The sequence below is a fragment of the Elephantulus edwardii genome, unplaced genomic scaffold, assembly GCF_000299155.1.
Source record: "Elephantulus edwardii isolate Elephantulus edwardi_28Jun2011 unplaced genomic scaffold, EleEdw1.0 scaffold00022, whole genome shotgun sequence".
Lineage (NCBI taxonomy): Eukaryota > Metazoa > Chordata > Mammalia > Macroscelidea > Macroscelididae > Elephantulus > Elephantulus edwardii.
In genome coordinates, this window is record NW_006399772.1 from 11265545 (window position 1) to 11292912 (window position 27368).

At 39.8% G+C, this 27368-nt stretch overlaps 1 protein-coding gene across 1 annotated transcript in view; it reads right to left on the reverse strand.

The window, feature by feature from the left end:
- Positions 1-1675: 1675 nt before the first annotated feature.
- The window catches only part of LAMB4 (laminin, beta 4), a 129578-nt gene continuing 103885 nt past the window's right edge, over positions 1676-27368 (reverse strand). Inside the window, exons 27-33 of the mRNA XM_006882636.1 lie at positions 23961-24164; positions 19698-19842; positions 18538-18745; positions 16290-16428; positions 11116-11289; positions 9617-9761; positions 1676-1815 (exon numbers count right to left, since the gene is read on the reverse strand). Of these exons, the coding sequence (XP_006882698.1) occupies positions 1676-1815; positions 9617-9761; positions 11116-11289; positions 16290-16428; positions 18538-18745; positions 19698-19842; positions 23961-24164 (1155 nt within the window). The remainder of the gene's footprint in view (positions 1816-9616; positions 9762-11115; positions 11290-16289; positions 16429-18537; positions 18746-19697; positions 19843-23960; positions 24165-27368) is intronic.

A 27368-nucleotide genomic window follows, 5' to 3' on the forward strand; every position in this document is an offset into this window, starting at 1 on the left:
TGGTGAAGATGGCCCAGGATAGGGCAAGATTCAGAACCATGGTTCATAGTGTTAGTCATAATGTGGCTATGAGTCTAGTAGACTGTGTGCCACATAAGAACGACCACAACATTGGAAAAACATAACCCAGTGTGTAACACGGGGTCTGTCATTGTACAAAACTTAAGCCACATCCAGATAGGAAAGCTGGAGTATGGTTCCCCCATACACTCTGGTGTAAAGTACTTAGACTGTGGCACTTACATTTTTCAACTTTACAGGCTGTTTTGTTTCACCATTGGTGAAGTTTTCCAGAAGTTTCAGTACTGGATATGTGGGAATTACAAAAACAAATGATAAGGGGGGAAAAAACAAACTGAAAAATAAAAAAATCCCAAATGATAAGCGAAATGTCTATAGCTATTATCCCTGTAGAAACATTTTATTCTGTATTGCAAAATATTCAGGGGAATAGATTCTGAAATGTAAAACAAAAAAATTCTTTCTACATTTTAAGACACTATATGTATGTATTCCTAAGGCTTCGTTGTTGAAAATTTTAAATACATTAGTCCTTCGTAGTAACAGCTCCAGCTGCTTCCCCTTTAATACAATCACTGTTGATGTCTGTTACTTGTTATTTTAAAATGTGGGACGTATCTTTCACAGTAATAATCCCTTAAAATAATCCCTGTGAGGAATGGCTTTCAGAAAAGGAACAATGAACTCTATTCTGTATTCTTTATGCCACATGAGTTAATGTAAAATTATAGACCCATTTTCAAATGAGACAATCTGGGCCTTTATACTAAACAATAAGAAATGATTGTTAGTTTTAAAATAAGTAGCAGATTCTACAGAAAAAAACAAATGCCTACAGACAATTTATGAGAAGTAGCTCAATATTCTCTTTAAAATATTGTCCCAGTGCTATTTGGAGAAGACAGAATCCTATGATTGAGGAAATAAGTGAGAAAAGAAAAATGGAGGTAAAAATAAGTTACATTTTGAATCACATGAACTTTATTAATGTTAGAGTAATATATTACAAATAAAAGCAAATACCAATAAAAAAATTTTAAAAGGAAAATATATTCCTGCTACCCATATTTAATCCATTCTAGTTTTAGAGACAAGTCCATGGGAGAAGGGAGAATGTAACAGTTAACACACTTGACTGCTAAGCAAAAGGTTGGAAGTTCAAGTTCACCCTCTGTAGAATGGTCTAGTCATTTATTTCTGAGAAATAAGCCACTGAAACCGTATGGAGCACAATTCTATTTGAACACACACAGGGCCACCATGAGGGAGAATTGACTCAATGGCTACTGGTAGGCTAAGAGACATTTAAAAGCTTAAGTCCATTTGATGGCAATGGATATTAGAAAACATATAATACTTATTTAAACTTATACTTGCCATATGTAATAAATTATTTTTTAACTTATGAAAAGACATGGAAGGCGAAGGATTTCTGAAACCAGAGTCAATCTTTCCCCATCTCACTTCTATTACGTAGGAGGTGGCGTTTATCTGGCTTCCCTTCTACCCACCAGTCTCCCTAAATGGCTCTGCAAAGAGCTTGATGCATGAAAGGCCGAAGCGGGCAGCGATCCACTCCCAAGGGCAGTCGTCCCTGTGTGTGTGCTCCTCAGAAGCTGGAAGCCAGGGCCCAGGCCTCGTGCTTTAACCCCGCCTAGCTGTAGCAGGAAGCATATTTATTTCCTTCCTCGACAATTTCATTTTTAATTGCAATTACTCGATCTTCCAAATGTCTCAGTTGATCAGCTTTTTCTTGTTTACTTTGGTTCAAATCGTGAATCTTCTTTTCTAAATCTGAAAGAAGAGTGGAAGAAATGTTGTATTTCATATTTAAGAGATTCCCGAGTTGTACTACCACAAGGGTTTGTATGTCATATGTATTTATCATTGATTTGATCACTACAACTTAACAACTGTAGATTTCCCATTTTTGCTTTATTATCAAGCTGCTTTGAAGGAAATAGCAAAAAATAAGGCCCCAGGAATAGATGGTATGCCAATTGAAGTATTTCAGATAACAGATGTTGCCCTGGATATGCTCACCAAGTTGTGCCAAGAAATCTGGAGAACAACCACTTGGCCAACTGACTGGAAGAGATCTATATTTGTTCCCATTCCAAAGAAAGGTGACCCAACTGAGTGTGGAAACTACAGAACAGTGTCATTGATTTCACATGCAAGCAAGATTCTACTGAAGATCATCCAAAAACGATTAGAACAGCACATCAGCAGAGAACTTCCGGAAGTCCAGGCTGGGTTTAGAAGGGGTCATGGTACTAGGGATATTGTTGCTGATGTTAGATGGATCTTGGCTGAAAGCAGAGAATACCAGAAGAATGTCTATCTGTGTTTCATTGATTATGCAAAGGCATTTGACTGTGTGGATCATAACAAACTGTGGCTGACTCTGAGAAGACTGGGAATCCCAGAACATTTAATTGTGCTAATACGAAACCTATACTTGGACCAAGAGGCAGTAGTCAGAACAGAGCAGGGTAACACTGCATGGTTCAAAATTGGGAAGGGTGTACGCGAGGGATGCATCCTGTCTCCATACCTTTTCAACATGTATGCAGAGCAGATTATCCGAGAGGCTGGGCTCTATGAGGAGAAGTGTGGCATCAGGATTGGTGGACGATCTATTAACAATCTCCGTTATGCAGATGACACAACCCTGCTTGCTGAAACTGAGGAGGACCTCATGCACTTGCTGTGAAGGGTCAAGGACTGCAGCCTTCAGTATGGACTAAGGCTCAATGTCAAGAAGACAAAGATTCTCGCCACTGGACCAATTGGCAGCGTCAGGATGGATGACGAAGAGATTGAGAGTGTTCACAGCTTCACTTTGCTCGGCTCCACAGTCAACACTCTTGGTACCAGCAGTCAGGAAATCAAAAAGCGTATCACGATGGGAAAGTCTGCTGTTAGGGACCTCTCTAAGGTACTCAGGAGCAACAGTGTCTCTCTGGAGACTAAGGTGTGCCTGATACAGGCCATGGTATTTGCAATCGCTTGTTATGCATCAGAGAGTTGGAGGACAGAAGTAGAGTGGGTGCTTTTGAGCTGTGGTGCTGGAGAAGGGTACTGAATGTACCAGGGACTGCCAGGAAAACAAATAGATTCATCTTGGAGAGGATTAAACCAAGCTACTCCTTGGAGGCAAGGATTCTGGGGCTTCGTCTGACATACTTTGGACATGTTGCCAGGAGGGACGGGTCCTTGGAGAGGGACATCATGCTTGGGAGGGTGGAGGGACAGCGCAGGAGGGGAAGACCCTCTATGAGATTCGGTGACTGGGGTAATCGGGATGGGTGTGTCAGAGGCGGTGTGGTTGGCGCAGGATAGAGCAGGGTTTAGGGCTGTTGTGCATAGGGTCGCTATGAGTCAGAAAGGACTCGACGGCACATAACAACAACCACAACCATTTTTGCTTCTCTCCTACCCCTTCCTGCCTTCTGAGTTTAACCCCTAGGTGCATATTGTCCATTTGAGCTCATATGTTGTTCATTTGGCCTCATATGGTTGATTAGTCTAAGGTGTATGTACCTCCCTGCTATTATTGTTCATTTTGGGGGCTTGTCTATTGTTTGGCTGAAAGTTGAGCCATGGGAGTGAGTGAGTACTAGATTTAAAGGACGTGTCTCAGTATTCTAGCCTGTAGTTCCACTAATCTCTTTTCAGACCAAGTAAAACTAATTTTAGGGAGGTCTGGTGGTCTTGCAGTAAAACACTGTACTGCAGTCCTGAAGGCACATAGTTTGAATCCACCAGCAACTCCACCGGAGAAGGATGGACAATCTCCTCTCATGAGATTGATTAACAGCCTCTGAAAACCTGTTGGAAGGTCAGCTATGGGTCGGTTCTGACTCAACAACAATCAACAATAAGCCCAATTTGGGGTTTTTTAATGATTTGAATTTGTTCCACATTATTCTCTCACTCTATCCAGTTACACCTCTTATGACATCTTCCAGAGTAATCAGTAAGGTAATTCTGTTGTCAAGATCCTTGAAGCTGAGGCTGTGGGATCCATTTGCCTTTTGGGTAATTGTTTCCTTAAGCCTTTGATTTTCTTTATTCTTCTTTGCTTCTGATAAGAAGAAAGCAACAGCTGTACTTTAGATGGCCTCTCAAAAGCTTTTAAGACTCCAATTAACTGAAGCATACAGTTATTTTTGTGGTTTGGTTCAACAGATAACATTAATTTTCACTGGCTTTATTTAAGGTTTGCCCAGAAATCAGAGCAGGCAAATTGATGTGTTTGCCTAGAACTGTTCCAGATATAAATGCATTTCTCAACGTGAGTCAGTTGTTAGAATTGATTAGAAATAAAAAAACAGATGATGCATTTTGACTGGTTTCAGTGAAATGCTGTATTTCCAAAGGTTCAGTCTTTACTCTTTTTTTTTTCATGCTTCTCTGAGTATTTATTTAGAATCATAAGATAATAACAGTCTTTACTCTTTTAACTTCACTTTTTAACATATGTCCATCACTTTAGAGTTTCTCTTCCTTGCTATAAAAAGATTGATGTTTTCATGTCTTTAATCTCTGCGGATATTGAAGTCTCTCAACAGTGAAAGCGAAGTGATGCTTTTCTTGCCTTCATTCTTATCTGTCAATCTGTCCATTCCATACCTTCACCCATCCATGCATTTATTTACCCATTCTTCTTACCACAGATATATGGGAATGCTAGTTAACCTCAGCAAGAGGCCATAGAGTAAAGGACAGAAGAGGCAGAGAGAGCTGTAAGTAATAGCATGAAGTTGGTTTTAGAAAATATCTCTAGTTTTGGGCTGTGTGACAAAGGTAGAAAAAGGAATGTTCCAGTTTCCTTGGTCAGGTCACACCGGAGCACTGAGTTTGCTTTAAAAGAATAGCCCATTTGGCATGTGTTTAGAGGAAAGAACCACACTGCTAGAGAGAAAGGAAAAAAAAATTGAGAACCTTTCTTGTGAACAAATGTTGAATTAACAGGCGATGTTTCAGATCTAGAAAAGAAGATTCTGGGCATGCACCACAGATATTTGCAAGTACCTGAAGGGCAATCATAGGAAAGCAGAATAGAAATGTTCTCTGTCATCCTGAGAAAATAGAACAAAAAGCAGCAGGTGAAAGCTACATAAAGGAAGATTTCTGTCTGAATATAAAGAAGAGCTTTCTAACAGTTATAACTGTCCAAGGACTGAGTAGAAGGTGGCGAGAGTTCTGTCACTAGAAACTTGCAAATAAATGTAGGTTATTTGGAATGAAAAAGGTGATTCAGCATTAGAAGGCTTTTTTGTTTTGTTTTGGTTTTAACTGACCCATATGATGCTTCTATCAGGTAAGTTCACATCACTGTGCTGGTCATGTTTCATTTGCTCCACCAGGTCAAATTTTCATTGTTTTGTATCTTGGCAAGTCGACCATGGTACCTTCTGGGTTCCCTTGCCCTAACATTAGTCCAGTGGGTAGTGCTGGCAAGTGTCCATGCTGGTTTTGGCATTGTTTATCTACTCCAGTCTGGCCTTCTTTCTAACACTGGAATTTTCACACTTATCTGGCAACACCTCTTCTTCTCCTGATTCCTTCTGTCCTAGGGATGCTAAATGTCTTCTCTGGGCTGCTGGTCATCTGCGACTCAATATCCCTCACTATTTGCCTTACTCTGCAGGTAGGTTGAACTGAACATGGTCATTGTTGTTGTTGTTGTTACGTGCTGTCGAGTCGTTTGGTACTCATAGCAACCCTATGCACAACAGCCCTAAACCCTGCTCTATCCTGTGCCAATCTCATTGCCCCTGAAACACCCATCCTGATTACCCCAGTCACTGAATCAATCCACCTCATAGAGGGTCTTCCCCTCCTGCGCTGTCCCTCTACTCTACCTAGCATGATGTCTCTCTCTAAAGACCTGTCTCTCCTTACAACATGTCCAAAGTATGTCAGACGAAGCCCCAGAATCCTTGCCTCCAAGGAGCAGCCTGGTTTAACCCCAGCATGAATTTGTTTGTTTTCTTGGCAGTCCATGGTACATTCAACACTCTTCTCCAGCACCACAGCTCAAAGGCACCAATTCTCCTTCTATCCTCCCTAGTCATTGTTCAACTCTCTGATGCATAACAAGTGATTGCAAAGACCATGGCCTGTATCAGGTGTACCTTAGTCTCCAGAGAGACACCCTTGCTCTTGAGTACTTTAGAGAGGTCCCTAACTGCAGACTTCCCCATCGCAATACATTTTTTGATTTCCTGGCTGCTGGTGCCAAGAGTTTTGACCGTGGAGCCGAGCAAACTGAAGCTGTGAACAATCTTAATCTCTTCACCATCCATCCTGATGTTACCGATTGGTCCAGCGGTGAGAATTTTTGTCTTCTTGACATTGAGCTTCAGTCCATACTGAAGAATGCAGTCCTTGACCCTCTACAGCAAGTGCATGAAGTCCTCCTCAGTTTCAGCAAGCAGGGTTGTGTCATCTGCATAATGCAGATTGTTGATAGATCGTCCACCAATCCTGATGCCACACTTCTCCTCATAGAGCCCAGCCTCTCAGATAATCTGGTCTGCATACAGGTTGAAAAGGTATGGAGATAAGGACACATCCCTGGCATACACCCTTCCCAATTTTGAACCATGCAGTGCTGCCCTGCTCTGTTCTGACGACTGCCTCTTGGTCCAAGTATAGGTTTCGCATTAGCACGATTAAATGTTCTGGGATTCCCATTCTTCTCAGAGTCAGCCACAGTTTGTTATGATCCACACAGTCAAATGCCTTTGCATAATCAATGAAACACAGATAGACATTCTTCTGGTATTCTCTGCTTTCAGCTAAGATCCATCTAACATCAGCTACATGGTCATACATTGTTTGAATTCTTCCCATGAAAAGGTAGTGTCTATTTTTTATTCTTTTTTCCTACACCTGGGCACCTTTGCAATTTGCTTTGACCAAAAGAAAGCAGTAGCAGTGTTGTTGAATCACAGGAGGTCTTGCAGCCTCTGCACGTCTCCTTATGGGATAGATTGTGGGGAAAGGAGGCCAGGAACTGAACTCATTTCCACCTATCTAACCTGCCAGCATCCATTCACTTGGGTAACCCAGTTGAGATCTGTAGAGAACTTTCTAGGTGACCCACAGAATCGCAAAAACGCTGTAGTTCTAAGACTACAAAATTTTATTTAAGAATACTATTAAATTTTGGAGTGTTTGTTATGGAGTGAACAGATACCTGAGACATCAGTGGTTATAAATATGCATTTTTATGTCCACTTGTGTATTTGTTCTATTTCATGCGACCCTGATTGACTTGAGAGAGCCCTGGCTATAAATTGAGCCCCATTCTTCATGTTCTATTTGCTTTTCTATTTTGTTGAATTGTGAAAATACCCTTCAAGGATGGTGGAGGGGAATGAATGCATTACTATTAACCGCTCTGAGAAGTCCCTTAGTCTTCCAACCTAATCACAAAAGCTAGAGATGTTTTTTCAATGCAGATAAGGGAAACAACGTGGACCCTGATGTGAAACAGATGACTGAAATATTTTCCCCACGTGTCTGTTCTGGAGTAAGGTCCAAGGACTGAAATGAGAAACTGATTGTCATGAGGCAGCTATGGAACACAAGTTAAAAGATGTTCTGTCTTGCTGAAACTTTCCAGACATTTTCTTTTTTAAAAAAATTATTAGAAAGCACTTGAAAAGGAAAAGAAATATCACCCATGAAACCACAACTTTACAAATAAATTAAAATAAAATGGAGGCTTTCTCCTTTGTACTCTTTTCTGAAGAGATCACACCTGGGTTTGGTATGCCTGTTTCCTGACCTTGGCCTACACGAATGCTGAATTTTCATATCTGTCATGTCATAGTGATGATATAAGAGGTTGGAAGGTCAAAGACTCATTTTTGTCATAGAAGACTATTTATAAATGGACAGCTTTGATTATTTTAATATTTTGAGTGTTACTTATATTCCAAGTGAATAGAATTCATTTTAACATTTTTAGGAGACAATAAGTAAAACCAAGGGTATCTATTCATCATTTGACCAATTCTTGACGATTGAGAAGCAATTAAGGATGTGGTGGTCACCCCCCCCCCCAAATCCTGTGAATGTCAATTGTGGGGCAAAAAAAATGCTGATTACCTTTCTGATGGCATGCATTCGATGTTTACTAGGTGTTGTGTATACTACATTTCAACATTTGAACAAAAACCCTGGTTTGAAATATGGTCTCTTTTAGACTTGCTGCTGCTTTGAGGGAGAAAGATGGGCAATCTCCTCCCAAGTGAGGCGATCTCCTCTCAAGTGATTTTCCACCTCTGAAAACCTGCTGGAGGGTCAAACATGGGTCTGTTCCAACTCAACAGTTCTCAACAATAGCAACCTCAGGTTTATGCTAGATGATTCAACGCCCTTGATGCTAAGTCATAAAATCTCCAAACTATACCCACTGTCACAGACCTCATTCCCATTCACAGGAATTCTTTATTGGGTTTCCAAGACTGTAAATCTTAATGGGAAGTGACTGTACATTTTTCCTGTCATGGGAGCAACTAATGCATTTGAACTGCTGACTTTTTGGTTAGTGGCCTAGCACAGAATGCACCATGCCACCAGCCTCCATCCTAACCCCCAAAGGGTTATTTTCATGAGAGGAAAAATGTGCAGCATAGATTAGACAGGGCTTCTCAGGCTTGGCACTAATGTCATCTTGGGCTAGATAATTCTTCTTGTGGGATGCTTCTTGTCTTATGCATTCTAGGATGTTTTAACAGCATCCCTGTCCTCTGCCTAATAGATTCCAGTTTTTCTCCTCTCCTCTAACTATGACAGGCAAAAATAAATGCAGACATTGCCAAATAACCTCTGAGGTTGTTGTTATTATTGTTAAGTGCTGTCGACTCGTAGATGACTCATAGCGATCCTATAAATGAAAGACCTGAACACTTGTATAACTTTCATCCTTTTTTCCAGGTTCATAGGGTTTCCAGAGGCAAGCTATTTCGGAAGTGGATGCCACTCCTGTTTCCAAGCTTGTTTTAATCAGGGACCTCCACCAAACACCGTCCACCATGGGTAGCCGAGTAAAATTGCTCCACATTGAGAGTTCTGAGGTTAGGATTAAAGGCATTTCCTGGTGAAAAGGCACCTCAATTTGTAGCAGTAAATTCTAGGTAAAAACATGCAGAAGAGCAAAATGCACAAGCCCAGTTCCTACACCTTTATCTTCAGTTGATTCATACATGGTAAAGGTGGATCAGTGAGGAACTGGAGTTGGTCTAAATTCTACTGGGAGGTGGGGGAGCTCTGGTGGCCTAGTCCACAGGGAGTTCCGCTGCTACCCCAAAGATGGCGCTTCTCTGGCATCTGAAAACAATTACTTGTGGTTTAGGGAGCTCTGGTGGCTTGGTAGTAAGGAGTTGGGCTGCTGACCGAAAGATGCATGGTTTGAATCCACCAACTCTCCTGCATGTCGGAAATCCACCAACTCTTCTGGGAAATGAAGGCAATTTCCTTTCGTGTGTTTTATAACCTCTGAAAACCCATAGGGAGTGAGCCGTGAGTGGGCTGTGACTCACTTGTAAAGAGTTAAAAGGAGAATGGATACCTGTTATTCTTCTCAACTTGTCCTCTGTGTCTACAGCCATTTTTTCTGCCACATCTTTCAGCTGTTTAAGTTTTCCTAATGTTTTTCCTGTAGTGCTTGTCTTATGCTGAAGAAGAGCATGTTGTTTTTTCAGCTCAACAAATTCCTGTAAGAGACCAACACTCCCCATTAGGAAAAAAATTATCAAGCATGTTCACCTGAATGAATCCTCCTACTGCTATTCGAAAAGGAATACAGAATGATCACGGTCCAGTCACTACACATGAATTTCCCTTATATTTCCAATAAAGTTTTGTCCAGGTTGGAAAAACAATCCTCAGATTTAGTTGAGTAAACAAGAACACATTCTTGTTGCAAAATAACAAACATTATTCCCTGTTATGGCAACTCTTTGGAGGGGTGCCGCTAATTGTTTGCTCTACTATGTTAAGGTGAATAGAACTGATCCAGTTTAAATTTATGGCAAATCTATAGTTTGGTTGAATTGAAGAGTGGCAATGGAAGATTGAGGAAAGAGTAGGTGATGAAGAATCAGAGTCACAGGATATGTCATTTGATGGGTAAGAAGGTAAGGGAGAGACACAGTTAGACAAGAGGCAGGAAGGGAATGGAAATGCTGAGTGTGAAGACTTTCTTTCCCTTGGAATTAGAAATCTTGAGGGTCAGTCTGTGTGGTGGACAACTTAATAGATGAGTAACGGCCCAAGGCAGGAATAGGAAATGGTATGAAGAGGGATGAACAGAAGTAAATACCTCACGTTTTATCCCACAAAAACATTTTCAAACCCCGAGTCACTGGAAAATTTACCAGCACATTAAAAATTAAATACAACAGAATAAATTGTAAAAGCACCTTAACATTTTTTTCCTTTTGTTTGTTATAAAATAGGGTAAATAAAGTATTTTCTAAGAAAATGGGCTGATGGAGTCTTTCAACAAGCTAAATTAAAGGATCACTTTGCACAATGGTTTAATTAACTGACTCTGATTTCTGTTACTTGATCTCTGGCTGTTCTCTGCCATGTGACTTTCACAGACTTTTTTCCTTCATAGCTATGTAATTGAACTAGAATAAAGGGCAAATATATACAATGTAGGCAAATGCCATACATTATGGAATGGAGAAGTTTAAAAAAAATTGTTTTATGGACTCTTAGATGAGGATACAACTAAGAATACTAGGATGGGCAGGTGGGAGGAGACATTAAAAAGATTGGATATCACAGCACCACTAAGAATGCTAGGATGGGCAGGTGGGAGGAAACACATTTAAATGATTGGCTCAGAGGATTAGTGCCTTCATCAGTGATCAGCATCTACTGAAAAAGAACCTTTATGTTCAACAGCTTCCCACTGAACATATATATACTGCTTAGTCATGGATCAGTACCAGGCTGATAACACAAGAATCTAGATTAAAGGTTTGTCTAAAGGTGAGAGATTGTGCTTTGAAGAAGTGGTGCTTGTCTGTTCTTGGAGGCAGTGGTGGCATTAATGACCTTTTCTGTGCCCTCAGCCTCGCGGACGGCAGACTCAGCCTGAGCATTTGCACTGGCAGCTCGGTCTTGATTCCTTTGTAACTTGGTCCGCAGCTGGGGCAGCCTATCTTCCAGATCCGACAGCTGCTGTGCTGAGTTCAGCTCCTTCATCGACTTCTTGGCTCGGTCTTCTGCCTGTTTTTGATTTAAAGACCACAAAGGGAAAACATTTCTTTATGCAACAAGAAACAAGAAAATACATGATATGTTAACATCTCTGAAATGAAGCGGAGTATTATTTTCTTATTGAAAATAAGAAAATAGTGCCTTCTTTTTCACTTATTTTTAAAGAAGTTAGAGTAAAATATTTCAACCATGTTGTTGTTATTGTTGATTGCCTTCGAGTCAACCACAACTCATAGAGACCCTATGAACAAAAGGCTTCTTGAAGCCCCTCTACAACTATTGACATTTATCAAAGTTCATAGAGTTTCCGGAGGCATGTTATTTAGGAAGTGGATGCCACTTCTGCCATGGAAGGATCTAAAAGATAATATGGTCACTGTCTATATGCCCGAAGAGCTCTGGTGGTGTAGTGTGTTATGTGTTTCTCTGCTAACTGAAATACCAGCTATTCAAATACACCAGCTGTTCCATGGGAGAAAGTGGCAATCTCCTCCCAGAAAGATTTATAGCGTCAGAAACCCAATGCAGGGTCAGTATGATTTGGAGTAGATCCCATAGTAATGGATTCTGTTTTGGTTCGCAAAAGTCCACTAAGCAGTTTAAGAAGAAAATATTAGCAGTGAGGTAAAGCCCTCAGTGCACGATTTCTCATCCAAGGTCCTCTCTCCCTCTAACACTAACCACTCTGTTTAATCTCATACTTGACACTTTCATGTCCTTCTGAATGTTTTTCACTATATCTCTCTCATTCACTCATGACTGTGGAGTCGGAACTGACTTGTAGTTGGCCTTCCAGTGGGTTTTTGGAAGCTGTACACACGTCAAGGGGAGGCTGCCCATTTTTCACAGTTATGGTTGTCATTTACCATCAAGTTTGGTCTTATTCATAGCTGACTCTCCAGCAGGTTTTCAGAGCTAGGCAGTTAATTGTCCATCTTTCTCCCACAGAGCAGCTGATGGATTTGAGCTGCGTGTCTTTGGGTTGGCAGCACAATTCTTTACCACCAGGCCACTGGTGGGTTTGAAATGCCAGTGAAGCGCCACCTTTGTGTCAGTGGAGTAACTGCCCACATCCTGCACTACCAGAGCTTCTCATACTGCGTCGTATTCCTAACCATATATTGTGTTTTAAACATGAGAATCAACGCCTTTGAACTGTGGTGTCGCAGAAGAATATTGCACATTGACTCAACTGCTCAAAGAGCAAGCAAATCTGTCTTGTAAGAAGTGCAACTAAAGTGCTCCTTAGGATAATAGACTGTCTTACTGGCTTTGGATTTGTTATCAGGAGAGGTCAGTCTTTGGAAAAAGACACCATGCTTGGCAAAGTAGAGAGTCAGTGAAAGAGAGAAGGACCCTGCAGGCACTGGACTGCACAGTGATTGCAATGTTGGGGCGTAAACGCAGCAGAGATGGTGAGGGAGGCGCAGGGTCAGGCAGTGTTTTGTTCGGCCGTGCATAGGACTGCTGTGGGTTAAAGCCGACTCCGCAGAGCCTACTAAGAAATGTCAACATAGTAGAGACTGTGTACTGCTGCAACTTGACTTTTTAAATTCAAAGGGAGGCTGTGTGAGTCATCTAGATTCATTTGCAGAGCTCTAGCTCTTTTCATTTTTACCACTTTAAAAACACTCCATTGTTAGGATGTATAACAATTCCTTTCTCTATTCTCTAGTTGACTTGGGTCCCAAGAATAATGAACATCTTATACTTGCTGCTTCTTTCAGTGGTTGTTTTTAGCATGTGCAGTTCTCTCTGTATTTTAAAACTCTGACTAGTGCTTTGTTATTATATTTTGCCTCTCACTCTTGGGTAAATGTTGATACCTTTTCTCAACATAACTCAAATATTTGCTTATATGTTCTACACCCAATAAGTTTAAAGTCCACACTTGCTGGCATTCTGATTCCATTGATAATGGTTTCTGATGGCTCTCATTTATGGCAATTTGTTTCTTTATGTGTTTGGGAGAAATGTTTGAAGCTTGTTTTTAAGGTATTCAGGGGGTATAATTCAGGCAGAATTTGTATTTGTCAGATGTCAGGGGTATTACCTGTCTGGCGTCATTATCTGACAGGGGTACTACCAACGTAAGACCATTTTAAATGAAAAATTTGATTTGAGTTGGTTTTTATTTCTGTTTGTCTGGCCACAGATTAATGTGATTCTAACTCCAAATGTATGTGTGAGTAGGTTTGTGGTTAGGAATTCTTGGTGGAAACTCTCTCTCTTAGCAGAAACACCTTTCATTCCTCTCTCTCTGCCAATCTCTCTCTCTCAAGCACATCTCTCTTTCTGTTTGTATATTGCCTGGGTGTGTGCATTTTGTTGAGATTTCTCCCTTTTAGCTTTCCAGCTCCACGTAGGGGTCTTGAGCCATCATTGTGTGTTCTTTGTTTTCTGTCTTTTATGTCTTGTGTTTGTTATTGTTGTTATGTGCCATCGAGTCAACTCATAGTGACAACAGCCCTGAAACCTGCTGTACCGTGTGCCAACTTTACTGTCTCCGACACACCTACCTTCATTACTCCAGTCTCAAAAGCTCTCTTACACTAGCGACTGGCAGGTGCCCTGGTCTTCTGTATGTGCTAATGCTAAGATTCAGGCCTTCCTGTTAGCTTTTACCACTGAGGAGCTCCTAGTTATTTTCATTAGTTGTTGTTGTGTGCCACTGAAGCAGAACCAACTCATAGTGACCCTCCAGTGGGTTTTCCAGGGTGGAAATTACACAGGATCAGACTGTCCATCTTTCTCCCAAGGAGCAGCTGGTGAATTCATACCTTCAGGTTGACAGCCCACCTCTTTACCACTAAGCTACCAGAGATCAACTTAAATTTTTTTGAGAAAAATTTAAAATTTTCCCCCACCCTGTGAGCCGGATTTCCCAAGGAATCCATCCTGTATGTATGTTAGGCATACATGAAAGAATTTTTCTAGAGCAAAAGTTAGGAAAACTTTTCTCTAAAGTGCAGATAATAAATTTATAACTTTTGGATTAATTTCGTTTCAGTTGCAACTATTCAGCACTGAACTATTCTAGTGCAAAGCATAGTAGAAAATATACATGTAAATGAACATAACTTTATTCCAAGAAAACTTTATTACTTTGATTATAAACACGATAGTAGGCAAATTTGACTCATAGGCTAGAGTTTACTGAACCCTGCTCTAAATAGTATATGCCCAGAAAGAAAAAAACCTGGGGAAATTCTTTCTTTCTTTTTGCTACTCTATGTACTCAATATATGTCTGTTGTCTTTATTTCCCTGCATATTACTTCCTGTTTTGCTGTTTTCCACTGTAGGTGGACATATAAATCACAGCTGAAGGACAGAGTTAACTCCCAGTGTGTCAGAAAGGAGATGTGAGGGGAGCTCTGGTGGCCTAGTGGCAAGAAGCTGCACTGCAATCCCAGAGGAACACGGTTCGAATCCACCAGACGCTCTGCCGGAGAAGGAGGCGCAATATCCTCCTGTACCAGTCAGATCTGATTTGACGGTACACGCACACAAAATAAAAAAAAAATAAAAATTAAAAAAAAAAAAAGAAAGGAGATGTGCCAGAGGATGGGCATTAAGACATGTCACACCAAGAGGTTTAACTACAGGACTAGATCTCGTCTGTCCTCTATTTACAATAATTCCTCTATCCTGGTCTGTCATGTAGATTGATCTATGGTCCTACTCCCTCTGGATGCAGCACTTCCTTTTGAATAAGTCATTCTTTCCATCTTAAGACACTCTGGTAATGTTAGGTTACTCTGGTATCCTCCAAGATGATATATTAAAGGCCTACGTGTCCTTGTGTCTGTGAATGTGACATTATTTATTAACAAGGTTTTTTGTAGATGTTATCAACTTAGGATGTTGTCGTTGATTGTTGTAGAGGTCAACTCATAGCAACTCTGTAAACAAAAGATCTAATGCCTTTCCGTAGCTATCGTTGTTTCTCCAAGTTCATGGAATTTCCAGAGGCATGTGGTTTAGGAAGTGGAAGCCACTCCTGCTTCTAAACCTGTTTTACAACTGGGAGCTCCACCACACACTGTCCACATTGGGAAACCATTATGGTATTTGATATCCCCATGACGCAAGATTCAGCATCACAGCAAACCCAAGTTACTTCATACAGCACATTGACAAAGAGTGATGTGCAAGTGGAAGAGTGCTCCTCCAGATATAACAACTTAAGATGAGGTTATGCTAAATTAGGGTGATCCTCTTGTGGCCTAGTGGTAAGACTGCTGCAATCCTGAAGGCACACAGTTTGAAACAACAAGCTGTTCCTCAAAGGAAGGAAGGGAAATCTCCCCAAAAGATTAACTGCCTCTGAAAACCCACTGGAGGGTCAGCTACGGGTTGGTTCTGACTTGACAGCACACAACAACAATAACAAAAACAGTGGCTTTACAAGAGAAAGGGAAGGTATACAGACACAGAGAGACAGAGAAGGTCATGTGAAAAGATATTGGCAGGGGCTGGAGTTATACTATCTGTCACAAACCAAGCGACATGTGGGAACACCAGGACCCAGAAAAGACAAAGAAAGATTCTTCCCTCCGTCTCTTGGAGAAAAGAGGACCCCTACTAACAGCCTGATTTTAAATGTATTCTTTAAAATTGTAAGACAATAAAATTCTGGTGTTTTTTTTTTAAAGCCACCATCCTTATAGTAATTTGTTAAGATAGCCCTAAGAAATTAAGAAGAACTCTACCTCAGATCTATCATTCATTGGCTGCATGACCTTGAGCAAATTACTGACCATCCCCAAGTCTTGTTTCTTGATCTACACACTTGTAGTGACACTTACTCTGTCTCCAGGGCTGGTAGACAATTAAGTAAGAGGATGTTGTGAATGCTCTGTAAAATGCTAATTAAATGCAAGATACCTCCATAATCTTATTTTATCTTCATAATAATTCCAGGCAGCAGATGAGGTGACATTGGCATAATTGTTTTTACTATCTAATCTGACTCAAGATTCCACCTCAAAGAAGGGAAAGAAATACCTGTAGAATTTTCTTCCTTATGCGTCTTATCTCAGCATTCAGTTGCGTGATAGTAGAATTTGCCCCTCCTTGGGTGATTTGAACTCCTTGCAATGTCCTTAACAATTCATCAAGATTGAACAGAGCACTTGTTGTATTCCTAAAGTAAGATATTAATGTAGTAGATTAGATAAATAGAAAAACATTCATTTCCTTCACCTTGAGAGTTCATTTGACTCCAGGATGAACCAAAAGCTTGACTGAATTATTTATAAAGTAAATGAAAATTACTCATAAGCAAGACAAAGTGCTGAAGTATTCATTTTGAGGAACAGGTCTGTTTAAAGGCCAATAAATACATACACATATTTATCACACCTTGTAGATACAGACGGGGGTAGTTATGGAAATTAGGAACACAGGTCTTGAATCTTCCTTTCATAAACAGAGTTTAGGGGGTTATAACTGTCAAATATTGAACATAAAAGCTACCTTCAGCCCAGCTCAAGTCCCTTAATTTCTTGAAATTGGAACAACGCTCTCTGAATCCTTATTAGACGGGGGTGGAAGAGTCAAGAGGCAGAGAGAGCCAACGGCCCTGTGCTTTCAGGATGTGTTTATTCAGGTTTATTTAAGCTTCACTGACATTCCAGCCGCTCAGGGGCCCAGTCAGAGGTTAAAATCACAAGCCTTCCAAGTGATACTGTCTATTTGACAGAAACAAGTTCACCAGATGCTTAGATTTGTAGCCTCAAAACCCCCTTTAAAAGGAAGGTAACTGAGAGAAGGAAAAGTCAGACCTCTACAAAGGTAGAGCTTGAAATAATTTTTTTTTTTTTTGTCTGGAATAAAATTAGTTCAACTGCAAAACCTCACTTTCCACTTCAACTATCCTCCCTTCCCAGTTGTTGGTGTTTGTCGTTGTTAATGTGCCGTCAAGTTGGATTTGACCCATAGCTAACCCTCGGAAAGAGATTGTCCATACTTCTCCTTTGTGAAGTAGCTGGTGGATTTGAACCATGTGTCTTTAGGATTGTAGGGTTTCCTTTCTAACAACTTCCTCTTCAGGTACAATGGCAGTTCTTGAATGCAGCCCCGTCATCATGCCTCTTCTTCTTATAATTTTTTGGTATCATTTCTGGAGTATGAATGCTCATTAGCTAGTCTCCACTAATATTATTCCCATCCCATCCTAATGCTGTAATAATTTTTTGGTGTCGTTTTCAAAGTACTGGTGGTGGTTGTTTTTATGTGCTGTTGAGTCGCTTGCAACTCATAGCAACCCTATATACAACAGCTCTGAAGCCCTCCCTGTCCTGAGCCGTCTCACTGATTCTGACACATCTACTCCCATTGCCCCAGTTACTGTATCAATCCATTTCATTGGAGGTCTTCCTCTCCTGCTTTGTCCCTCCACCTTTCTAAGCATGATGTCCTTCTTCAAGGATTGATCCCTCCTGGTCACATGCCCTAAATATGTTAGACAGAGTTTCAAAATCCCAGCCTACAAGGAGAAACTAAGTTTCACCATCTCCAAGGCAGACCTATTTGCTTTCTTGGCAGTCCATAGTATGCTCAAGACTCTTCTTCAGCACCACAACTCAAAGGTATCAATTCTTCTTTTATCATCCTTACTCATTGTCCAGCTCTCTGATGCATAGCAAGTAATTGCAAAGACCATGGCCTAGATCAGATACACCTTAGTCTCTACACTGACATTGTTGCTTCTCAATCTCTGGAGAGGTCCCTGACAGCACATTTTCCCAATGCAATTCATCTTTTGATTTCCTGACTGCTGGTGCCAAGAGTGTTGATTGTGGAGCTGAGCGAGCAAGCTATAATTGTTAACAATATCAACCTCTTCTCCATCTATCATGGTGATGCCATTGTTGTTGTTGTTGTTATGTGCCATCGAGTCGTTTCCGACTCATTAGGCCCAGGAAATACAGAAAGTTTCAAAACCAAACAAACAAAAGGAAAAGTAGAAGGTAAAAACTGCATTGCTATTTTCGTTGAGCTATTTCCATGTAAGTGGTTTATGGTGTATACTTGGATGAAGAGATAACAAGCCGTGGGAAAGATATTTAGAATGTAAGCAAGATCTCATCAACCAGGGTCTCCAGCACCTCCCCAGACAGCCTGCAATGACACCAAGCTCCCAGAGGGTAATTTCCTTTGGACATTTTAGCTCCTGAGGCACATGTTTCCCAGACCACATTTAAGCAGATACTCTTTTCAAGAAGGGTGAGAATATTAGTATTGTACTTACTCAGCTACTTGCGCCTTCATCAGCAGCTTCTGGATCTCATCTGCTCTCGTAGTCAGAAGGCTTTCATCTGTCCTGTTGTCCTCAGAGAGATGCACATATTCTTTTATTCTGTCAAGTTCTTGAGTTAGGTTGTGTGAAGTTATTTGCAAGTGGATGCCAAGCACATGTTTTGCAACCTTCTCTATGTCCTCTGGAGGCACGTTTTCCTCTTAAATAAGAAGGTGGGCTTTAGAAAAGCATGTCGACTTTATCAGACACTGGATCTTAGCAATTAAATCACAACAAGCTCTCAGTAAGACAGATGAAGTGATTGGAGAGATTGTTATGGATGACCCAACTACTAATCAAATAATGTGTAAAGTGTTAAATTCCTTAATCTGGAAAATGACTATGGTAGAACAAGTCTCTGAACTTTACTGCCAGATTGTATAGAACACAAGTGACATTATTTGCAGAGTGCATTTTTCAGGTCCATTTCCAGCTATAACATTTGATTTTGATTTTTAATGATTATCAAGATTTTTTTTTTACAATTTCCCCAAATAAGGCCCAATGAATAGTGGATCAAATGGTTCCTTATAGTTTGGCATAGAAGGTAAAGGTGTTTGGAAAACAGTTAATAAAAATCATAATTATTTATTAATGGCTTTCTAGATCTCCCCTTCCTATGATGTTGTTATGAGCCATTGAGTTAGAATGAACCCATAGCTGACCTTCCAGCTGGTTTTCCGAGTTGGCAGTACAACTCCTTACCACTAATCTACCAGAGTGTTTATATTCAAACTAAAGCTCAGAAGATCTTGATCTCCTATCATTCCCTGTCAACAGAAAAATAAAATGGATATCTGATGCTAGAGAAAATGATAGAGTCATTTTCATTCTTAACAAATGAAAGACTTTAAATGCCAAATTAGTTCAGATTTTAAGCTAAATCCTATTACGTATTAGTAAGTGAATTGCACTCAAAGATTCATATTTTTTTGGAACAGTTTCAACTTGAGGATTATTCTTATTATGAAATTTTAAGCCAAGGTATACATCATGTTTCTGATTTAGGTATGTCATTTGCCATTAACATGATTTAAAATGGACCACAATGTCTGAATAAGAAGAAAAAGAAACCAAGAAACAAAAGCCAATCCTATTGTTAAAACAATTACCTGACAGAAAGTTTTCCATTTTGTTGATTAAAAGATTTATTTTATCTTTCTCAGATTCACTTTGGTTTTTTATGGTCTCCATTTTCTCACTTAGTTCTAAAACATTGACAGTAGAGACTTCTGTCAGTTTACTTATATTTTTGATCTGAAATAAGAAACAATAACAGTGAAGAAAATACACAGTAATTAGTCTGATTCACTAATGTTAAAATTATTTAGTTGGGCCCATCAACAAATGAATAGATAGAGAAGCTGTGGTATATTTACATAATGGAATACTATGCAGCAATGAAAAACAAGGGACTCATGAAATATGCAAAATGAATGACTATGGAGGACATTTTGATGAGTGAAATATCTCAGGCACAACAGGACAAATATTGCATAGGGCCACTGTTATAAAACAGGACTGACATCAGGGTTGGGGGGAAAAGAAAAGGAAGGGAGAAAGGATGTATATTCCATTGAAACAGGAGAGGGAGAGAACTATTTAAAGGGGACATATGAATGGGTATTCTTTTCATTACAGAATTCCAGAGTGAATGCTGCATATTGGAGTGGACTTGGGGGGCAGGATTGCATAAAAATGAAAGAGCTTTTCTTTTTCTTTTCAAGGAGAAGAGTGAATTTGGGGGGAGAGTGTGGGTAGGGAGAAAAGTGCAACACTTAATGACTGGAAACCCTAAGTCTCTGTAAACTTTCATTAAAATTAATTTTAAAATATCTAAAAAAGCAAAAAAAAATATTTAGTTGGACCAAATAATATTCTTAATGAAAACTAAATATACAGATAATGAAACTATAGATTCATTTAAAAGTACCCTTTTGAAAATGGTTATCATCTGTTTTCATAAAGATGCAAATTTATGCTTTAGAACATTGCTAGCAAGAATTAATATTTGAAAACAGTATTGGTCTAGCTAATGACTTTCCCTGCTACAAATCTGAAACACAAATTCTGCTGTTATTAAGTTTAGCATTCTGTATGTAATCCCAGCGATTTTCACAGAAATTACTCAGGACCACTTATCTACAATGAATGTCATGTTTAAGAGGTGAAAGCAGTTTTTTTTCATATAAGTTAAAATAGTTATTCTCCTAAACATTCCTCAAATGTAAGTAATGTGTTTTCTTTGAAAGCTAGCAGGAAAGCATTCCATCTCTTAATAAATGAATTTCCACTAAGTGTGGCCTACAAAAATAAATTCCAAACACTTTATATACTTGGTGGGGGAATGATGGGGCTAAAAGGCTTACAACTTACAAGTGCAAATTCTTACTTGTGTGATTTGAGAGAGGTCATGGACTTTTCTTGGAACTCCAGTGAAACAGAGAGAGAAGAAAAAAAAAAAAAGAAAAAACCCACCAAAAAACCCTCCAAACTCACACAACAAACTCCTTAAGCCAAGGATAGGACAATATCACCAACAAGCCAAACTTAATTGAATAAATTAATTGTGACAGAAGTAGGGCTAATTAGGATCAAAAATAATTTGGAAAAAAATTTTTCTTTCTCTACAGCAGAAGCTTAGTTATTTTGAACCATACAGGGTTTAATTATAATCATTAGCAAATGATAGAAATAAAAAGAATTATTTCCATTATTCAAAATATATATCTTAAGTCTGGATTTTTGGTGTTTTGGGTTTTTTTAACTTGTTCTTTAATTCAATAGAACTTATAAGGCATTTTATTTTTGCAATCATTGAGGATATAGATATACATAATACAACATGCATACCCCCAGATGAGAAATTATGTACAGTTCTGTGACAGTGATGACATTCTTCAAATTGTGCAACCTTCTCACCCTCCTTTGCTAGAACATTCTTAACTTTAAAGCAGACAGCATTGAAAAGATGGAGAGCAGTAAGATGAGAATTCCAGAAATAAAGACCCAGAGTGCAAAGTATCGAGTGAAGTGTTGGAAATCTCAGGACAGATTACCTGATGCCACATTCTACAAACAAACAAACAAACAAGCAGAGATGGCTAAATGACTCCACTTTTAAAGCATCCGTGTGCAGTCCACACCGCACCTGCGCCCACCTCACAAAGGGCTACTTAGAATTTGTTCATAATCTTTTCTTGTACTCTTCCTCTTCTAACAAAGAGAAAAACACTTTATCAATATGACAGCTTCCCTTCTGTCATTTTCCAGGTCTCCATATACATGGTGTTTCAAGTAGCTTCTGTTAATACTGACTTTATGAATTATTTTAAAATGGGTTTCTCAATACAGTGACAATAAGGGCTCATTTAAATACGGTGTGGAATTCCTATTTTTTTAAAAATAGGAAATATCATAGTTTAAATTATTATATAACTTGGGAGAGACTGGAGGACATTATCCTGAGTGAACATAAGGACAAATCCTGCATAAGACCATTATTGTAAAAATAGAGGGCTAACTAGGAAAGCAGGTATGAGGATCCAAGGGGAGAAGGGGTGAGAGCAGAGGGCTAGAGATGGGAGGGGGGGGAGGATATCACAGGGTTGCACAATTTGATGGGTGGAGGAATGAGTGGGCAAAGGAAATGGGAAAGACCCGGGGATGTGGGAAAACAGTATAATGGTGGGCATAGATCAATGGTGATTAATTTTATAAAACATAATGAATGGGAATGATTGTATGAAACACAATATGAATGAAGGTTAATGTGAAACACAATGAATATGAAATTTGTAAGCAAACCAATATAATTTTTTTTTTAAAGGTCACTTTAGTCCCGGGGACGTAAGACCAAGATTGGCATTTCTGGTGGCCCATCCCACATGGAGTTGCATGGTTAATCCAAGGACAACCACTTTGTGGTAGTTCAAATCTACCAAGAGTTCTGTGGGGAAAAGATGGGCAATTCCCTCCCGCACAATTTATATCCTCAGAGACCTGCTAGACGGTCAGCTATGAGCCAGTCTACATCAATGACAATGAAGGTGTCAGTGAAGTATTTTCAATATACCACCAATGTACCAATATGCAAAGAAACAAACTAATTTGTCTTGGCAGAAATGCAGTCAAAATGTTCCTTAGAAGTGAGAATGATGAGACTTCATTTCACATACTTCCGGCATGTTATCAAAAGGGCCCAGTGGCTGGAGAAAGGCTTTTATTATGTTGGATAAAATAAAGGGTCAGTAAAAAAGAGGAAGATCCTGAAGAAAATGGGTCGACACAGTGAGTGCAACAGTGAAAGCATTGTAGTCACTGTGAGGGTAGTTTAGGATCAGACAGGGTTTTGTTCCATTGTACATGGGGCCACTGTGAGTCAGAGCCATCTCAGTGGCACCTACCAACAACAGTGTCCACTTCTAGTAATGCTGGTAATCCGTGATTAAAGCACTTGGATGCTGATCTAAAGGTTGGTGGTTGGAATCCACCAGCTGCTCCATAGAAGACAGACAGGACGATCTGCTCCCGGGAAGATGTGTTGTTGTCAGGTGCTGTTCAGTTGACAATGCCCTTGAGAAGATTTACAGCCATGGAAACCATGGGGAAGTTAAGCTCTGCCTTGTAGAGTCTCTGCGAGTCAGAACCAATCACATAGGGACAGGGTTGGATTTTTGGTTTTAGGAATGTTCTCTCCTTTTGCCAATCGATTGTTTTGCTATAGAACTTGGCCTCTGACTACATGGAATAAGGATGATGGAAGGCCAGCTGGGACTGAGATCCATGAAGGCTCGTCTTGTGGAGCAGGCTGTGTGTGTATGTGTGTGTGTGTGTGTGTGTGTGTGTGTGTTTACATATCTGGGCTGAGGTTCTCATCTCTTTCCCAAGGTTGACCCTTTACCCTCTAGGATCCAAGTCCTAAATAACACTTGCAAACACACCCTTTTTGTTCTGGAGTTGATGTATGCCATTTTCAGACACAAGTGGTGAAATATTTCATTCAGCATAATGTCCTCCAGAGTCACCCATTTTGAATAATATTGCATGAGTTCCTTGTTTTTCAATGCAGTATAGTGTTCCATTGTGTGAATATACCACAGCTTCTCTATCCATTCGTTTGTTGATGGGCACTTAGGTTGTATTTTTTATAAACAAATATACATGAAATGTATTTATATTAGGAAGTATGTAAATATTCACACTTGCTTCTAAGTCTACAATTATTTCCACAATTACATTTTTACCCCTTTCCATATCCGGGATCTATCCTACTTTGCTCAGAAACTACAGGGAAGCCTTGAAAGTTTCAAGCAGGTTTGCTTCTCTGCTACTACAACCTTACTAGTAATAAAGCAAGAAAAGGCATTATTTACCTGATTCTTCAACCCTTTAACTTGGCTGTCCAAATTCTGAATCATGGTTTCTGTTTCTTGGGCTTTCTGCAGGGCATTCCTTGAGAGAGTTAGGGACCCCCCACAACTGGGGCCACCACAGTGTCTGTGCCCCTCCAGGTCCTTGCAGAGAGCACCACCGCATGGGGCCAGCACACAAGGCAGGTGCCCCGGCTTGCCACACACCTTCCAGGAGAAAATTAGGTTAAAGAGCAACAGGTTCCTAGAATTCTTCTCTAATATTTGTGAGTTTTCTGTCACAATATAGGATGCAAAAAATTACATTATATAATACACATATTGGTCTCAAAGGTAGCTTTGTGTATACTCTATAAACTCTTAGGTTTAACTATCTCACTCATTGACCTCGAGTCAGAGCCAACTCATAGCTGACCCTCCAGCAAGTTTTCAGAGGCTATAAAGAGCAAAAGAAGAGACTGCCTATATTTCTCCATGTTGCCACTGGTGGATTTGAACCACTAGAAAGATGCTAGATTTCGTTTATCAGTGCAACCACACCACCAGAGTTTTCACAATATCATATGATATACTTTATTTAATGAAAGTTTACAGAGACTTAGGATTTCCATTCATTAATTGTTGCATTTTTCTCCCTGCCCACCCCTTCCTCTCCCCCCACCCCCCAATTCACTCTTCTCCTTGAAAAGTAAAAGAAAACACTTTCATTGTGATGCAATCCCTCCCCACAAGTCCACTCATTCTACTGTGCAGCCTTTATTCTGGACTCCTGTCATGACAATAATACCAAATCATATATCCCTTTTAAACAGTTCTCTTCCTCATCTGTTTCAATGCAGATTACATCATTCATCTCCTCCTTCTCTGCCTTCCCTCAACCCTGATGTCAGTCCTGTTTTACAACAGTGACCTTATGCAATATTTGCCCTTTTGTGACAGATATTTCACTCAGCATAATGTCCTCCAGGGTCATCCATTTTATATAATATTTCATGAGTTCCTTGTTTGTCAATATTGCATCGTATTTCATTGTGTAACTATACCAGATCTTCTCTATCCATTTATTTGTTGATGGGAGTATATGCTATACTTTTAGACTAAGTTCAGCTATCTATCATGTCTAGCATTGGCATGTATTCTTACAACAGCACATATCTCTGTCAAAACTCTCACTCACTGTAGTCAAGTTGTTTTCAACTCATAGTGACCCTCCATTGGGTTTCCAAGAGAGGAGACGGACCATCTTTCCCCCAAGGAGGCTGAGGAGTTAGAACCACACTACCAGAGACTCCAACCTTTAGGTTACCAGCTCAACTAGCTACGGCTTCCTTACCTTTCTGTAAAAGGGGACTTCTATGTCATGACATGGGTTTAGTTTCAACTTGTGGGTTTTCACATCCGGGATCATTTAGGCAGAGTACTACTTTAGTCACAAAAATGTCCTCAAAAAGTTTATAGTTGGATCAAAGAACTTACCCATGAAATGTCTCCTAAGCAACTGAATACATATCTGTTGCTGTTGTATACCATAGAGTCAGAACCAATACATAGCTGACTTTCCAGTAGGTTTTCAGAGGCAGTTAATTGCACGGAAGATTGCCCATCCTTTTCCCATGAATTGTTATTGTTTTGCTGTTATGTACCATTGAGGTGCCTGTGACTCATAGTGACTCTATGCATAACAGCCCTAAACCCTGCTCTATCCTGTGTCAACCTTATTGTCTATGACACATCTATCCACATTACCGCAGTCACTGAATCAACCCATCTCATCGAGTGTCTTCCTCTCTTGCGCTGTCCCTCCATCCTCCCAAGCATGATGTCCCTCTCCAAGGACTGGTCCCTCCTTGAAACTTGCCCAAAATATGTCAGGCAAATCCTCAGAATCCTTGCCTCCAAGGAGCATCTTGATTTTACCCTCTCTAGGATGAACTTGTTTATTCTCCTAACAGTCCATGGTCTATTCAGTACTATTCTCCAGCACCACAGCTCAAAGGCATCAATTCTTCTCTCACCCTTAGTCATTGTCCAGTTTTCTGATGTATAGCAAGTAACTGCAAAGATTATGGCCTGCATCAGGTGTACCTTAGTCTCCAGAGGTACCTGACAGGAGACTTTCCCAATGCAATTTGTCTTTTGATTTCCTGGCTGCTGGTACCAAAAGTCTTGATTGTGGAGTCAAGCAAACTGAAGCTGTTAACAATCTCAATCTCTTCACCATCTATCATGATGCTGCCAATCGGTTGAGAGGTGAGATTCTTTGTTTTCTTCATATTGAGTTTCAATCCATATTGAAGGCTGACGTCCTTGACCTTCTGCAGCAAGCACTTCAGGTCCTCCTGAGTCTCAGCAAGCAGGGTTGTGTCATCTGCATAATGCAGTCAAAGATAAGGAAGTAGAAGATTTCTACCAACATTTGCAGTCAGAAATAGATTGAATGTGCAATCAAGATACATTAATAATAATAATAATGGGTAGGGAGCTCTGGTGGCCTAGTGACAAGAAACTGCACTGCAATCCCAGAAGCACACAGTTTGAATCCACCAGATGGTGAATTTCGGCTGGAGAAAGAAGGACAATTTCCTCCTATACCAGTCAGATCCGATTTGACGGTATACACACAAAAAATAAAAAATTAAATTAAAAAAGAAGTGATGTCTTTGAATAATAATGGATGACTGAGATGCAAAAGTTGGGAACAGAGAAGAAGGATCAATAGTTGGAAAACATGGACTTGGTGACAGAAATGACCTGGAGATAGAATGATAGAATTTTGTACAACTAATGATTTATTCATTGTAAAATTAATTAAAAAATAAATATAACTATAGGCTGTACACATGAATTTCACCTGATGGTATGCATAGGAATCAGATCAATTACATTTGTAGAAAGAATTGTTGGAGAAGCTTAACATCAGCTGTGAAAACTAGGCCACCGATTACTCATATGCAAGTTCAAGCTGAAGCTAAAGAAAATTAAATCAGATTAACAGGAACCAAAATTCGACCTAGAATCTATTCTACCTAAATTTCAAAACCATCTCAGGAACAGATTTGAGGCCTAGACCACTAATGAGCAAAGACCAGATGAGTTGTGGGAGGATATAAAGAATATCGTCCAGAAAGACAGCAAGAGGTCATTACAAAGACAGAAGAGTAAGAAAAGACCAAGATGGATGTCAGAAGAGACTCTGAATATTGCACTGCAGTGCTGAGAAGTCAAAGCAAAGGCAAGAAATTCAGAAATTAAGGAGCTGAACCGAAGATTTCAAAGGGTAGTGTGGGAAGACAAAGTAAAGTATTATAATGAAATGTGCAAAGAGATGGAATTAGAAAATCAAAAGGACCAAACTTGCTTAACATTTCTTAAACTGAAGGAACTGAAGAACAAATTCAAGCCTCAAGTTGC